A 17,266-nucleotide genomic window follows, 5' to 3' on the forward strand; every position below is an offset into this window, starting at 1 on the left:
GGGAGTAAGGCCCAGGATCTTGGGCCAATCACATGGCCAGCTCTATTTTTGCCACATTTTCACAGAAGTACTTCTAGCAAACAGCAAGAGTATTTGAGGGCATGCCACTATATGTGGCAACAATAGTTTTTCTCCCAGCATGGATAATGTCTTGTAGAGTGTCAAACACTTCAGCGTGCTGAAGGATTAATGACTCTTTCATAATTTTCTCAGATCTTTATCTTGACTAAACAATTGGGAGATACAGGACACAATCCTAACCAGGTCTACTCAGAAGTAAGTCCTATTTTGTTCAATGGGGCTTACTCTTAGGAAAGTGTGGTTAGGATTGTAGCCACAGCCACATCCCAGTAGGATGTGGATAAAGAGCAAGTTGCTATGGAAGTTCAAACCCAATGTTGATCACTGCTTGCATATTCCAGATTTTGCTTTTATTTGTAGTCTCCTGGCTGGAATACTGTACAAATGCATGCCATTGGGCATTGCATTTTGCAGTGGAAAAGCTAGATACAGATAGAATAAATACCAGAATGCAAGTGGCATTGGCACTGTTTGTGTAACTGTGAAACAAGTAGGGCTGTATCCCACATGTCACATTTTGCTTTATATTCAGTTTGCTCTAGTTACTGAGCATGTGCAAAGAATGATGCTTATTGCTTATTTAAAATGTCTGTGGCCCAAATCCTAACCAACTTTCCAACAGTGACACAGCTGTGCCAATGGGGCATGTGCTGCATTCTGCGGTTGGGTGGCAGTCACGGAGGCCTCCTCAAGGTAAGGGAATGCTTGTTCCCTTTCCTCGGAGCTGCATTGCCCTTACCTCGGTGCTAGAAAGTTGGTTAGGATTGTACCCTAAACACTCCCATTCCATTTAAGGGACCCTCTGGACGGCTAGCAATATGGACAATATATTAAAATATTAGCAATATATTTTGTTCACCTTTTTTGCTCAGCCCAGTTTGTGCCTTCATTTTCAGCATCGTGACTGGGTTACATGTAATTACTCTGGTGCAGGAAACTGTACATCTTCATATGAGTTCTATCCTTTGAAGTAGTTTTTAAAAAAAAATAATAATTAATCCTTTGTGAGGTAGTTTGAATATCCAAAACACAATGATAGGATTTCCATACTTGTGCAGAACATATTTGACCTAGCTGCCATGAAGGTTGGAGAATGGTATACCAGGATCAGCGTAACAGAACATCTTCATTTAACATGAAGATTGGATCTAGAGGTGTAACTGACAGTGTTCCTCTTCTGCAGTTAGTTTGTATTGGTAATAATTGCCTGCCTTGGAGAGAGTATTTGTATTGAATAGTGATGCTTTCAAGACAAGTAATGGGTGATTTTTGAGTCAATGTGCAAAGGATTACTCTGCATAACTAAACTTTATGGAAATTTTTTCTTGCCACTTGTTCTTCCTCATATATGGTATGTGGGGTTGAAGATTAAGACTGTGGATGGGACATGAAGTATGGGGCTGAGAATGAGGGGAAGAAGAAAGGATTTGGAGATGAGGACCAGGACCATGGCATTAGGATGTGGGCTGGGTAGAAAGCAGAATGTCTGGGATGGGAATCCATAGGTTTCCTTCATGCACCTGTAAGAATGGACTAACTTAGACACTTGACAATAGGGCATAAGATATTTTTCAGGAATTTACTTTACAAAGATATTTCAGTTCCATCTGGAGAAAAACAAAGAGAAATTGTTCATTTAAGCATTAAATATAGGTTACCATGGGAATTAAGAACATTACAGTACACCAGGAAATAGTCCAAACTGACTGCAACTGCTACTTCAACATCTGACAGTCATTGCCACAGAAAAAGATTTAGTTACAACAGAACTATTTAAGCATGAGCTGTGTGCAATGAAGCTTACTCACAGGTAAATACACTATTTCAGCTTTAGAGGTTGTGTGAGTGTATGTTGAATCATAACATCAAACCATACACTCCAAGGACTGTCCCTGTTTTCTGTCCTTTTTTTTTTTTTTTTGCTTTTTGGGCATGTCTTGTCAGAACTTTGTAGTGTGGGCTGCTCGTGTAGTCATTGGCAGGGCTTCGTTGCTGACCCTTGGGAGTCTTTAGAAGGTAGATGAAATCATCAACTGCCACTTTATTTATGAAAATAAGTACTTGATTAGCCTACTCAACCACTTACTTGCATAATATTTAAATTGATCCAGTGTTGGGGAACTACAACAGAACAATTAGCCATAGCAGAATTTTTTTAAAGTTGCACTCTGAATTGTTACTATACTGTTAAATTACAGTCAAAACGTGGGCTGCCTGAATTAATGCATCCAAAAACTTCTGATGTAGGATATGGTGATGCCACCAATCATTGACCAATGGAAAGGGGCAATGATAAAAGAATGGAATTGTGCAATGGTTCAAAGTTCAAACAGTATTAGCCTTTGCTGCCCCTTTGCTTAAGGAACAAGCTGGTGAAGCAGGGTCATTTTCAGCAAAGAGATAACCTAGTCCAGTGGTTCTCAAATATTTTAGCACTGGGACCACTGGGACACATTGTGCCAGGACCCACTGTTAGTGATGTCATTAACCTGAAGTGATGTGAAGGCCAGAAGTGACATCAATTTTGGCTTCAAACCTAGGCCACAATCAGCCAAAGGTTCCATTACCCAATGTACTTGTACTGTTACTTTGCATAGCTCAGAATTCCAGCCCAAAAGTCATGGTAGAACACAGACTTGGATCCTTTTCCAGCCACACAGTCTTTCCCCCTTTCCAGCATCCCATCTTTCTACCTCTTTAGGACAACACACCCTGCCTCTCTGCCACAGGGAGTCTGCCCTGTCCAGCAAGTCTGAGTTCTGTATTTTCAGCTCTGTATTTTCAATGATGGCTGAACTAGGTGCTGCATGACCCACCTGAAATTCGCTTGCGACCCACCTAGTGACCCACGCTTTGAGAAACGTTGACCTAGTCAGAAATAACTATATTCAAAGAAACTTTTGCTCATCTCTACAGCAAAATGTCCCATGAGCCCCTGATCCTTTGACTACCAGTGAGCAACTTGCACTGGCAACATTTACTAGCTATCCCTCTTGCTCCGCAAAAGCCAAAAATAAGGGCAGGGGTTTATCAGGGACAGATGTCAAAACACGGGGCGGCAACTGACATACAGCTGTATTCTTCAACCTTGGGGTCAGGACCCCAATCAGGTTGTGAAACCTCAGTTGTGGGCTCATGGCAACTTACCAAAATGAAAAGAGATGAAGACCACTAGACTAGAGCACCACCAGCTAAAGGGGATAGCATCTGATGCACCCCTAAAGATACCCCTAAAATTCTTGATGGTCAGGGCCGTTTGTCAGTGGAACAGATTGCTGAGAGAGGTGGTGGACTCTCCCTCACTAGAGATATTCAAGCAGAAGCTTGAGAAGTACCCGTTGGAGATGCTCTAGAGGATTTCCTGCGTAAGGCAGGAGGTTGGACTAAATGACCTATTAGGTCCCTTCCAACTCTATGATTCTATACTAGGAGATTGTGTCCCAGTCCTGTTCAGGTTCTTAGCTTTTCACTAGTGCCAGGCTGCATGCCAACTTTTTTCTGTTCTCTCTACTAGGAATATTTGGTTGCAGTGAACAGTGCTGGGAGGGCATTACTGGGGCAAGGGGTGGGTGGGCAGGGTCCCAGGATGGGGATGAGTGGGACTAATGGTGGGTCAGTAGTCTCATTATTTATTTATATACAGTATTGGGATTGTGGCACAAAAAAGGTTAAAAACCACTGGCGTATAGTACATATGGCTAAATACAATGGTTCTCAAACTTTTCAGCACCAGGACCCACTTTTGAGAATGACAACCCACCAGAAGTAATGTAATGGCTGGAAATGACATCATCAAGCAGGAAAAAGTTTAGCAGCCCCCTATGATCAAATCAAAACAATTAACTAAATTAAAAGTTTGCAGTAAGTATAAGTTAAAAAAATTATTTGGAATAAAGAAGAAGCCTCCTAACCTTCCTAACCTTCCCAAGTAGTTGCTGATCTGTTTGAAAAATTTCCCCAAACATCTCAAAGGCTGCAAGCCTGTCCACACTTACCTGGGAGTAAGCCCCATAGACTATAATGGAACTTACTTCTGAGTAGACATGCAGAGGATTGGGCCCTAAGGCTGCAAGTCTATCCACACCTGGGAGTAAGCCCCATAGACTATAATGGAACTTACTTCTGAGTAGACATGTGCAGGAGTGGGCCCTGAGGCTGCCATCCTACCCACATTTACCCAGGAGTAAGCCTCATTGACTGTCATTATTTAAAAAGCATCTACATAGTAGTACAGATCTGGGACCTTGCCCCAAATGCAGTCACATGCCAGGGTAGCATCAATATATGAAAAATGGAGTACATATTGAAATGAACGGGGACACACCTGAAACTGGCTCGCGACCCATAGTTTGAGAAACACTGAATAGAACGGAAAACGTTCACCTTCCCTCCTCAGGAAGAAACCAAAGTGAAGGGGGGGAAGGTGAAGAGGCAGGAGGAAGAAACCAAAGAGAAAGGGGGAGGGGGGACGTCCTTCCCGGGGTTCTTTCCTCTGGTCCTCCCCCCGTTCTGGGAAGCGAAGGAGGAGGGACAAGCAGACCATCCGAGGGTTCCTGCCTCCCAGGTCTCGCGAGACTTCGCCTCCCGCAGTGTGGCGAGGAGGGGGACGGCTCGGAGCGGCGGCGGCAGCGGCGGGCCGGACGGCGGGGCGGGATGGAGCGGCTGCCGGTGGGCGCCGCCGTGGCCCTGCGCGGGGGCCAGCCCGGCACCACCACCTGCGACCCGTGGGAGTGCCGGCACCGGCTGGGCACCGGCGGCTTCGGCAACGTGTCCCTCTACCAGCACCGGGTGGGTCTGGAGCGGGACCCGGAGGGCCGCCCGGGTGGCGGGCGGGGGAGCCGGTGCGGAACCCCCAGAGCCCGCCGGAGCCCAGTTCTGCACAAGGAGTGGATGCCCCGGAAAGTTAATGGACACAGACTTCTTTAAGGGAGTCGAGTCTTGGAAGCCTTTGGACCAAGACCCTGGATGGAAAGAGCAGGTTCACTACTTAGGGCCCAATCCTATGCATGTCTACTCAGAAGTAAGTCCCACTGTAGTCTATGGGGCTTACTCCCAGGTACGTGTGGATAGGATGGCAGCCTCAGGGCCCAATCCTATGCATGTCTACTCAGAAATAAGTTCCATTATAGTCGATGGGGCTTATTCCCAGGCAAGTGTGGATAGGCTTGCAGCCTTAGAGCTTAAGCCTATGCATATCTACTCAGAACTAAGTTCTATTATAGTCTATGGGGCTTACTCCCAGGTAAGTGCAGATAGGCTGGCCACCTCTGAGCCCAATCCTATGCATGTCTACTCAGAAGTAGGTTCCATTAGAGTCTATGGGGCTTACTCCCAGGTAAGTGGATAGGATGACAGCTTCAGGGCCCAATCCTATGCATGTCTACTTAGATGTAAGTTCCATTATAGCCTATGAGGCTTACTCCCAGGTAAGTGTGGATAAGATTGCAGCCTTAGGGCCCAATCCTATCCAAGTTTCCAGCTGATGCAGCCACAGCGAAACCCCAAGGTAAAGGAACAAACATTCCCTTACCTTGAGGAGGCCTCCAAGACCGCTCTCCCATTGCCGGATGCAGCGTACACCCTCTTGGCATGGCTGCATCAGTGCTGGAAAGTTGGATAAGACTGGACCCTTAGTGTTGGGTTTTCCCTGAGTTTTCCCTGCACTTTGCAAATTTTCCCTGCACTTGCAAAGACAGAAGGAAGGGTGGCTGTTTAGTAATTCTCTAGAAAAGGTCCTGCAGGGTTCAGGCTGTATCTGATTAGGGCTCCCTCAAAAGAACATGGACAGGTTCCCCCCCTCCCATTGAAGATTATTCTGCCACTACTGCAGCACATATTAATGCTCTGTTGCATTTCCTCTCCTCCTGCTTTTTAGGATTTAAAGACTGAGATAGCGATCAAGTCCTGCCGTTTGGAACTAAGTCTGAAAAACAAAGATCGGTGGTGCCAAGAGATTCAGATCATGAAGAAGTGAGTTTCTCTCTTGGGAAAGTTGCCTTTTTTTTTTTTTTTTTGCAAGATTGTTCTTAAAATGTCTGTATTGTGGCAGTTATTATACACTGACAGCTCAGTCCTAGGCATGTCTATTCAGAAGTAAGTCCCATTAGAATCAGTGCGGCTTGGCTTACTCCCAGGAAAGTGTGGGTAGAATTGGGCTGTGTAAGTCTGCAAGTCAGAACAATGTAGTCAGGGCATGATGGAGAAGCATTCATAAATCATGAAGGAGTTTAGGAGAAAATATGGGGACATACTGTGATTTTTCTCGGGTGGTGGAGACTTTCATCCCTTTTGGCCTTATGTTCCACCCTGAAAGGCTTTGCTTCCAAGTTCCTCTGGAAACAGTTTCCATGCAGCTTACTCAAGATGGACAAAGGAATCCACTGGTTTGGAAACTAGGTGGGCTAAGGAAGGTGTGAACCCTTCAAATTATTCCCTTCTCTCCCAGCAGTAGGTCGCATGCACATATACACACATGTGCACAAATACATGGTTAGTGGAGAGAATGAAGTGAGGAAACAAGAATCTTCTTTGCTTTCTTTACCTCCCCTCCACCTCAGTTTTCTCGGGGTCTGTTTCTGAGTCTTTGGACTGTGTGGGGTAATAGGACTTGGCAGCTGCTGTGATACTAGCCTGCTGCTGCTCCCTAAGATGCCCTCCCAAACTGTGCAAAGGCACAGTCGGGTATCCTTCCCATCAGGTGGGCAAGAGGGTATCTGCAATTGCTGGTTTTGTTACTCGGAATGTGTTGTTAGAGGTAAACAGGCAGGACAACCCAGTACTTTCTCATGATTGTAACCTCTGCATCCTGGGAAATCCCAAGGCACAGCAGCATTTTCAGCAGAAAGACATGCTGCAGCAGCTGCCATCTTCATGGAGGCTGATACTGTTGTTGTGAGATAGCCTGGTAATGGAAGATCCTGGAATATAGCAGCATCATGGCATGGTGCAGCACTGAGTTTTCTTTGTCTGTGGAGAAAGCAGGCACAAGGGGAAAATGGATTTGTTGCAGTGGGAGGAAGTATGTGGTACTCTGGGGTTCTGTCTCCCAAGCACTCCCCTACAGACTGTCACAGAGGACAGAGAATGGACCACCCACAGCTGACACTTAAGTAATTGTGGCTATGGGTGGTCTGCATCCTCTTTGGTGGTCCACTGGAGATTACTTGCTTGGCAAGACACTGGAAGTGATCAAAGGTGATCTTTTTTTCCTGAGACATTGCAGGCCACTTCTCAGGGTCTCATGGATCACAGGTTGGGAACCAGAGATCTAAAGGCTACTACTATTGTTTTGTTTTGTACTTGTATACCAATACTCTTAAATTCTGTTAGATACAAAGAGTGTATGTTTGTACTAACTGGTGCTTTCCTGCTTTAAAATACATATAAGAAATAGTGGGTCTCAGTTTACATATATTTTAAAAGTAGACACAGGCACTTCTGAAGCGAGTTTTTGAGTGTTTCATCAGCTTTGGTTGCCTTGGTGGATGATCTGTTTCAGGAACTAGAGAGAAGTGTGTCCTTGTTGATTCTCCTGGAATGCTCAGTGTTTTTTTATACATTGACCATGATGTCCCTCTGGATCACTTGTCTGGGTTGTAACTAAGGAACATTGTTTTGCAGGCACTCCAGTCCCTCCTGGAGGATAGATTGTAAAAGATGGTACTGGGATACTCTGACTTTTTTGCTAGGCCTTTTATCTATGGTATGCCTCAGGGATCTATTTTATGTCCCATGACATTTAACATCTTCATGTAATTGCTTGGAGAGGTCATTTGATAGTTTAGGGTTAGATATTGCTATATGTCAGTGGTTCCCAAACTTTTTTGACTGGTGGCTCCCTTGACCTGCTGGGGCATTGGCCATGGTTCCCCATTAAGGCTAAACTTCTAAACATTGTATAGGGCGGTGGGTTTGTGAGGATTCAGCTGCTCCCCTGTCTGACTTCCATGGCTCCCCTGGGAGCCACAGCTTATAGTTTGGGAACCTCTGCTATATGTGGATAGTACCCAGATCTATATTTCCATTCTGTCAGATGCTGAAAGTCATGATTTGCTGCGTGGAGTTGGCAAAAGGCTAGATGAGTGCACACAAAATTAAATCCAGATAAACCGAGATGCTTTTTGTCAGGAGGCCTGCAACGCAAATGGTGGATTGTGGATCTGACCTAGGTGGAGTTGCAATGCCCTTGAAGGAGCAGGTCTGTCATTTGAAGGTGCTCTTAGACCCAGAGCAGTTGTTTGCGCAGGTGGCAACAGTGGTCTGGAAAATATTTCCCAGTTCTGGCTCGTTCGCATGCTGTGCCTGTGCTTGAGCTGGTTAGACTTGACTATGGCTGTCCATGCATTGATTACATCAAGGCTGGATTACTGTAACATGCTGTATGTGGGGTTGCCATTGAAGGACCATCTGAAAACTTCAAATGGTGCAGAATGTGACTGCAGGTATGATGACCTGGGTCAGGTGGTTTCATTCTTTCATACCTCTGCTATATCAGATGCTTTGGCTGCTGGTCTATTTCTAAGTCTAGCTCGAGGTTCTGGTGATTACCTTTAAAACTCAGTTTAGCTTTGGATCAGGGTAACTGAAGGACTGCCTCTACCATATGAAATTGTCCATCCCCTTAGGTCAGTTGCAGGTGCCACCGCTGTTAGAAGTTCAGTTGACAGCAGTGTTCAGAAGGGCCTTCACTGTAGTGATAATAATAATAATAATAATGGTACCTTTCAGTAATTAAGTTGTCCCCCCTTGCAGGTGCTCCAGTGATTTAAAATCTATGTTTTCCAATTTGGGGTGATCCCCTTTTTGCTGTCGTATGTTCTGTTTTGTTGTGGTTCCTGCATTTTAGTAGCATTGACATTTGTTGCTGTGTTGTATTTAAATTTTTCTTTTGTGTTTATGATGTAGGCAGCCTTGAATATCTCCACTTGGATGGGAAAAGGCAGGGTATAAATAAATAGCACTTTAAATTGGAGGTAATGTAGGAACGCCATAAGGCACTCCTTTGGTGTCAATGGCAACACTGGTGATGGACCCAATCATAATGTGGTGTGCTCTGCTACTGACACCCACACATCAGACACATATAGAAGGAGTCATACATGTGTGGCAATAGGGAAATGCCTCCATGGTGTCATTCTACTCTACTACACACGCAAGATGCAACCTGCCAGGCACACCTTCAGTGTTGTGAAGCGCCATGATGCGTCCAACACAAGCTCAGTCATGGACACACACTCTAGAACTCCTTAAAAGATTTGTGGGTATCATACCTTCCTATCTCCAACCCAGCCTGCGAGCAACAGATTTAGGGCGCAATCCTAACTCACTTTCCAGCACTGACATAAGGGGAATGCAGCTCTGAGGTAAAGGAACAAACATTCCCTTACTTTGAGGAGGCCTCTGTGAGTGCCACCCAACTGGAGGATGCTGACACGTCTCATTGGCACAGCTATGCCAGTGCTGAAAAGTTGGTTAGGATTGGGGCCTTAATAGGGTAGTAAGGACAGACAGTTAGCTATCTCTCAGCCAGTTCTGCATCTGATGTGGGAGATGTTGTGTGTGGAGAAACTTCAGGAGAAAGGTTCACAATCCTGCTGGGGAAACAGTGCCCCTCTTGAGTGGAAGACACGAGGGCAAACAGCAAGGGGAACTACAACTGTATAATCACCAGCAGCAAGCCCATGGCCTTCTCAAAGCTCATTATGTAGAGAGTGACACGGGAATTGGCTGGTGGGGATTCATGCCCCCTAAGGGGGACTATGATATTTAGATAAAATTCATCTTTGCATGCCAAGACAATGCAGTTTTGCTAGAAGCATACCACACATTCCACAGAGCAACTACATAGTCTTAGGAGCATGCAGGAGAAGCCCTATAATCTCCTAATGTTCCAGCCACAAACCCAACTGTATTCACTAGGACTGTAGAAATTAAGCAAGGAATCATAGCCTTGTAGGACAGCACAGATTTTGCACACACAAGATCTCAGGTTCCTGGCTGTAACGTCCCATTGGAAAAGGGTGGCAATACATATGTGCAGAAATCTGTGGTACATCTTAGGAAGCAGCAAATTTCCTTATACCGTAGGTTTTGTACCACAGAATATCCAAGTATCTCGTGCTACTCATCACCCTCCTGATCCATGAGTTTGGATTTTTCCACATGTGTTTTTGAATGTGTGGTTATAAAACCCATGTGGGTCTCGGTATCTGTGAGTTTGGTAAGTGAGATGGTGTCCTGGGTAGTCTTCCTGGAGAGCTCTTTTTTGTCACAGCTCCTCCTTTTGCTGAGCTTGTCTTTCAAAGGCAGCCGTCACCTTCCCCTTGCTTGTGGCAAGTAGGGGAGAAAGGCTCAAAAGTACTTCATGTTTGAACTGTGGTCTGATAACCTTTAGATTGCCTTGCCTCCTGATGAAGAGAAACAAGATGTCTGTGGATAGTTTAGGGGGCTGCGCAACCCTCCTTCAATGTGTATGTCTACTGAGAGGTGTTTCGTGGGTGTGGGCGTGTAAAATGGCTGTTGTGGACTATATTAACCATGCTAGTGAAGACTGTTTTTGAACTCTTTATGAAAACATTGCTAACAAACTGCCTTAGGTTGCAATCCTAACCAACTTTCTAGCGCTGACATAGCAGTGCCAATGTGGCATGCACTGCATCCTGCAGTGGGGAGGCAGTCAAGGGGGCCTCCTCAAGGTAAGGGCATGTTTGTTGCCTTGCCTTGGGAATGCATTGCAGCTAAGTCAGTACTCAAAAGTTGGTTAGGATTGTGTCCTTAGTCCCCTTTGGTGTGGGGAGAAAGGCAGGATAAAAATACTATAAATAAATAAAATGATCAGAACAGATTTTTGAAAAAAAGCATTGTTTGTCTTCCCAGTTCTCATGTGTGTGTTTTCACCACCAGTCACTCCAGCGCCTTAGTATTTGAGCAGTTGTGGAGCATGTTCCTCTTTCAGCAGCCTCCTTGTGCACTCTGTCTTTCAAGCACAGTCTGTGGGGTTAGCAGATGATATCATCCTCCTAAGTGGTTGCTGCTCTAGCAGAGCTCACCTTGGGAGAGGCAGAAATTGTGCAGGATGCAGCATCTCATTACCATTACTGGGACCAGCCTCTTGTCACAATCCAGTCTTTTTAAGTAGAAGTCTCCACTATCACTTCATTGTCAGAAGACTCTCTCCACCAATATCCTGCACTGGCTAAGAACTGTAAGTGCTGATGCTCCTGGATGGGGGAGGAGGGGTAGGGCTTCGTCAGCTAGTTCCAGAGCTCCTGACAAGCTGCCGTAGTTAGTGTTATGGGGGGACCACAGGAAGCACGCAAACTCATCCACTAGATAGGCGGTATCCCCAATGATTGGGTATGGGATGGCAATGCCTTTGATGCTCTCTGGTCCATAGGCTAGCCAAGAATCATCCTCCATTCTCCTGATCAGAGGAAACATCCTCAGAACCCTCATGTGATGGCATTTGCTGGGTACCTCTGCAAAAATGTTCAGGGGTATCACCCTGGAGTCCACCACCATCTCTGGCATTACAGGTGGGATTGTGAGCTTTTAAAAGCCTGCCCTTGCTCCCTGCAGTATTTCATTGTGAAATGGTTCTGGACTGGTTAAGCTTGGTTTTGTTTGATTTATTCCCAGTTCAGTAAAATCATTTTCTATTATGCAGTTTTGAAATATCCAGGGGAATATTACATGTAGTACTAAGTCTTTTCAGAATACACAGCATTTCCCTCTATCAATTTATTTAGGTTGAATCATCCCAATGTTGTAAAAGCCTGTGATCTGCCAGAGGAGATGGATTTCCTTGTTAATGATGTCCCACTTCTGGCTATGGAATACTGCTGTGGAGGAGATCTCCGAAAGGTAATGCCTGTTTCTTTGCATGACTAATGAATCTGCAATTTGGGGTGTGGATCTGATTCTTGTACTGTTCATAGGACATGGGGCAGAGTGATATGTTCCTTTTTATTTTCAGGGCTGTTTATTTTGGATTTGTGCTGTTTGTTTGACTTGGGGCAGGAGGCTTTGGGTAATCTTAGTTTGTAATAGCCAAACTTCATGGGAGGGAAGTTAAAGACCTGCTCGTCAGTAAAAAAGATTAAGAGCGACTCTGCCAAGATCTAGGGCAGGTGTAAAACTTAACTAAGAAAATTTGCAAATACATTTATTCTCACTACAACCTTCCTTGCAGAAGAAGAATATTGTATGTTAAAAGATTCTCAAATATTTGAGAGTCCTGTTAGACCAGGGATGTCAGACATAAGGCCCAGGGGCCAGATGCGGCCCATGGAAGCTTTTTATCCAGCCTTCAGGTGCTGAGCAGTGCTGAGAAGTTACTGCTGAAAGAGTAGCCCACATGAAAATTGGGCTTTCCCATATCTTGAAATATGTCAAGGTTTGAGTATTTTCTCTTTTGTCATTTACAACTAATGTGTTTCTAAGTGAGAAAAAGTGCTTATTCTTGGTTATGACCTGTTTAATGACATCATTTCTTGCCTAATGACATTAGTTCTGGCTCTCAGCAGGCATCATGAATGCTGTTCGGCCCTTTGTATGAAATGAGTTTGACACCCCTGGTTTAGACTATCATTTTCCATTCTGTTATCAGGGAATACAATTAAATTAATTCTAATGTAGCAATTCTTTGGGGCTGGTGACCTGTCATAATTTCATGCTGACATCCAGCCTCTTTTCTCTATTTTCTGCTATGAAATATATAGATAGTCATAATGTGAAGCGATGAGGAGAATTGGTATATCTAGCTACTAAATTCTTGTAATAGTGGGGTTCAGTAAGATTCCAAAGATATAATAAGAAAATCCTTTTAAGAGAATGATCAGTAGTAGTTGATAGAAAATCCTTTAGGAGAATGATCAACAGTAGTCCCCTTTTAAATGAAAGAATATACACGTTGCTTTTCATCCTGGCTTGGGAAGTTCTTACCCTTTTTGGCCATAAAAGTTCTTTATAAGGGAGATTTCAATGCCTTTAATAGTATATTATCTTTTTGAATAATGTTCAGGTAATGTCTTGTTATGGTATGTCAGAAGATTAATTTAAAGTAACTAGTTTAGAGATTGTTAAATTCCAATAATTTAGTGTTCTGTCCTGGGTATGTGACTGCATTTGGGAAAATGTTACAGACCTGTACTTTTAACAAGCTATTATATATATTCTTTTAATATTGATAGTAAATGGGATTTACTTCTGAGTAAGTGTGGGTAGTATTGTAGCCTAGAATGGTTAAAAATTTTTCCTGCTTGATGATGTCACTTCCGGTCTTGACATCACTTCTGGTGGTCCTGACAGATTCTCATTCTAAAAAGTGGTCCCAGTGCTAAATGTGTGAGAACCACTGTCTTAAGGCATTAAAAATGTCACTTCGGTTTCTCCATGAAATGTTACTTTTGTTTCTTACTTCACCAGAAGTGTTTTGAGCTATACAGCTCAGTCTGAGCCTGGCGACAGACATCTTCAACCTCTGCCGGGTTCAGAAACCCCACCGGAGGGGTGTGTCCAGGAGTGCGTGCGCTGGGGGGTCCTGGACCTGATCCATGGATAACTGAATCTGCAGATACGGGATCTGTGGATATGGGGGGCCCCATTTAATCCCATCTAAAAGGATGAAAATGTATCATATTTGGCAGATGCTGGAAATTGGATTTGATAGGGTTATTCAAAAATAAAAAAACATATTAGCATATCTAATGATGATGATAATGAATTAATGAGATACTGGCTATCAACAGAGCCCTCCTGAAAATAGCTTTTGTGTTCTCCAAGCTCAAATGTTTAGTTCGTAGAAATGTGAGTAACATCGGTATTTTCAAATTTAACATTTTATTCTTTCTTATAGCTGTTAAACAAACCTGAAAATTGCTGTGGACTTAAGGAGAGCCAAATACTTTCTGTTCTTAGCGACATTGGTATGTCAGCTGCTGTCTTTCATGTCTCTTCTGTGCTTCTCAATCTTTTCTGTTACTTTCTGAATGCATAAATTTTATATGAGTTCCTTATGTCCTTTTCATAATCTGCTTAATTGATTATGAATGCTTGAATGTTAACATGTTTTGGGTTTAGCAGATTGAGAATGTATAATGAACTTGGAGAAGAAGTGTAGAACTGGAACCTAGGCGCTATTAGAAGGGCAGGGAGAGCTTTACTCGTAATTTGCTGTGACCTCTACAATAGGCTCCTATTGGGTAATTCAGAAATGCTGCCCATGCCTTCAAACAATGAAGTCTAAAAGTACAAATGTTAAAATGAGACAAGGTATTAGATTCTGCTGGTTTGGATTTAGTTTAGACAAACATTATCATGGTTGTGTGGTTCTGTCGTTCAGAATTTTATTATTAGTTTAGGGCAAAATCCTAACCAAGTCTACTCAGAAGTAAGTCCTGTTTTGTTCAATGGGGCTTACTCTCAGGAAAGTGTGGTTAGGATTGCAGCCTTAGTTGTGGCTATTCTGACATTGGGCTTCTTAGAAAAAAGAGACCTCTGTGAAGTGCCTCCATACTTAAGTTGGGTACAGAACAATATGCCAACCTTTAAAGTGACATTAAAAATGACTTTAAAGTTCCAGAATGGCAGAAGCATACAAGTAGGTGACATTCTTGCTCATTAGTTTGGATGTTATAGGTGTTATCCAGTAGATGCCTGTGAAAGTTGCACTTCACAGGTGAGAGAGCTATGCTAACTTGGCGGGGTGGAAAAATAGTGTTTCACTACTGATGCACTAGGGCTTGAGTGTGGAACAAATACATTCTCTTCAGAGTAGAAGGCACTTGGATTGCATACATCTGTTGGGCGCAACGTAAGCATTGTTGTGCCTTTATAAAAAGTCTTCTGGAACGAACCTATAGAGTAGGAAGATTGGTTTGAACAGGAGCTTTGTTAAGTGGTTTTGCCTTGATGGCTAACATTACATCTTACCAGGAAAACAGGCAACAAAAGGCTTCCAGAAAGATGTAAAGGAAGATTTCAGCAAGGAAATAAAAAATAATCTAGGTTGGCAAGACACCTTTTCATCTTCAGTACGAGTGAGTGTCCAGAACCTGGGTAGGGAAATGTAGATAATGCAAAGCGGGCTGATTATACTAGAACTGGAAAAAATGTGATCTGTATTCTAGGTAAGAATAACTCAATCCTTCCTTACCTTCCACTGTGTTACTCTGTCAATCATTATAGAAAAGTAGATCTGTCTTGTAGGTCTGTCTTTTTCTTTTAACATCAAACAAACAAAAAAAATTTGATTTTTTGTTTTTAAGGGTCTGGTATCCAGTACTTACATGAGAACAGAATAATACACAGAGACCTAAAACCTGAAAATATTGTTCTTCAGGATGAAGGTGGGAAGGTAAGAGAAATGTCTAATAAAAGATTATTATTCATATTGGAGTCTACATTATGCAAAAATAATCAGAGGGCTTGCTGAGAAGTGATCTCTGCAATGAGTCGGGTTTTCCTTTTTTTAACAGTTATTCAGGTGCTGGGCAGAATTTGAAGCAAACTAGTGAGACACCGGTTGCAAAAAACTCCCTGAACTTCAGGGCCATCCTGATTTTTCTCTAACCATTTTCTCCTCTGGGAAGGAGTCACAGGATTGGGAGTGGAACTGGGGAGTCATGGGGATAGAGAACAGGAGGTGAGAAGGAAGCTACTTGCCTCAGAATATTCTGCATCATGTTGAGGATGATGTCAAGTATCATTTGATAAAATCTACTTGAGATAACTTGTGTGGATATATGCATGCTTTGTATGCTGTTCTGGTAACAAAAATTTTTGAGAGAGTGATCGCAACATCTTGTAACTTGAGCTCAAAAGAAAAATCTGTCAGGTGTTTAAGAACTGCAGAAAGAGAAATGGCACAAATGAAAAATACTTTGCTCTTGGTTTTATTTCCAGATAATTTACAAAATCATTGACCTGGGGTATGCCAAGGACCTGGACCAAGGAACTTTATGCACATCTTTTGTTGGAACTCTACAGTATTTGGTAAGATTTCAAAGATACAGTTGCAGAATGTTTTGGCAGAAACTTCCTTAGTTTTTATTTCCACACATTCAGTCCCTATGTTATAAAGTAAATTATATGATGCTCTCCAGAGGTTCTTTGCTCTTACTGCATATTGCTACTCTTTTGTTTTAAGGCACCAGAACTCTTTGACAACAAGTCGTATACCACTACTGTAGATTTCTGGAGTTTTGGCACGGTGATCTTTGAGTGCATTACTGGATTTAGACCTTTCTTGCACAATCAGCAGCCTTTTACCTGGTAAGAAATTTGTGTCAGAGCCTAAATGTGTTGTTCAGTTATTGTTCGCCTTTCCTTTGGAAAGGAAGAGCTAGTGGAAGCTATATGGAAGAGCTAGTAAGCTAGTATTGCACATAGAACTACTGAGTAGTTGCATTAAAAAATAATCTAAAACTCAAGTAGTCTTTCTCTCTCCTTAGAAATGAACTACCAACTCTGCTAATATGAAGATCCCACCTTAAGATTCTGATTCTGCTCAGATTCAGAAACTGTATGTTAGGATTACTGGCCAGAATGACTCAAGAGTAGAGGAAAATAGTTTTATCTTTGAATTTTCCTTACACAAATTTGTCCTGATTTGGTCTAATAGAACTGAGTAGTTAATGAACTGTTCCACACTGGTGTTTTGTTGCATTGTACAGGGATTCATTGTAAATTGACAGGGATTCAAATATGTTTGCACCAGCTGAGTTTCTAGGAATATTTTCTCAGCATTCAAATGGAAAAACTTCATAGTTAGGAAGATTTGGGAGAGAGGGGTGTGCCCGTTACAACTGTGAGAGCTGTGAAGAATGTGGTTGTGTGAGTGTTTTCAGGCACCTATTCATACTGCCAGTGATATCATTGGTGATTGGTCTACAAAGGTTTGCTAGCTAGCTTCTGTTGCCACTATCTCCTTGCCCTCCCCGTGTTCTCTGATGTGCACAGGGCTCAAGGGAGAAGCGGAAATTTTCGACATTTGCACTGCAGTTTGAAAAATGTTAGAAACTGTCAAGTCTCTGTACAGCAGAAACCTATCTTGCTAATGCTGGGGTCTGGATGAGCTAAGAAACAGCAGAGAGAGACTCCTGATATTTAAAAATAATTTTCTCCAAACTGGAGCTCAGGAGAGGGATTGGGAGGGAACGTTTGCTGTTTAGTGTCCTCCTCACTA

At 43.1% G+C, this 17,266-nt stretch overlaps 1 protein-coding gene across 1 annotated transcript in view; it reads left to right on the forward strand.

Annotated features, from left to right (window-relative positions):
• Positions 1-4,724: 4,724 nt before the first annotated feature.
• CHUK (component of inhibitor of nuclear factor kappa B kinase complex) overlaps positions 4,725-17,266 on the forward strand; it is a 34,783-nt gene continuing 22,241 nt past the window's right edge. The window contains exons 1-7 of the mRNA XM_066622645.1: positions 4,725-4,869; positions 5,957-6,051; positions 11,829-11,943; positions 13,937-14,006; positions 15,348-15,436; positions 15,985-16,074; positions 16,229-16,353. Coding sequence (XP_066478742.1) covers positions 4,735-4,869; positions 5,957-6,051; positions 11,829-11,943; positions 13,937-14,006; positions 15,348-15,436; positions 15,985-16,074; positions 16,229-16,353 — 719 coding nt within the window. The 5' untranslated portion in view covers positions 4,725-4,734. The remainder of the gene's footprint in view (positions 4,870-5,956; positions 6,052-11,828; positions 11,944-13,936; positions 14,007-15,347; positions 15,437-15,984; positions 16,075-16,228; positions 16,354-17,266) is intronic.

The sequence above is a fragment of the Tiliqua scincoides genome, chromosome 3, assembly GCF_035046505.1.
Source record: "Tiliqua scincoides isolate rTilSci1 chromosome 3, rTilSci1.hap2, whole genome shotgun sequence".
Classification (NCBI taxonomy): Eukaryota; Metazoa; Chordata; class Lepidosauria; order Squamata; family Scincidae; genus Tiliqua; species Tiliqua scincoides.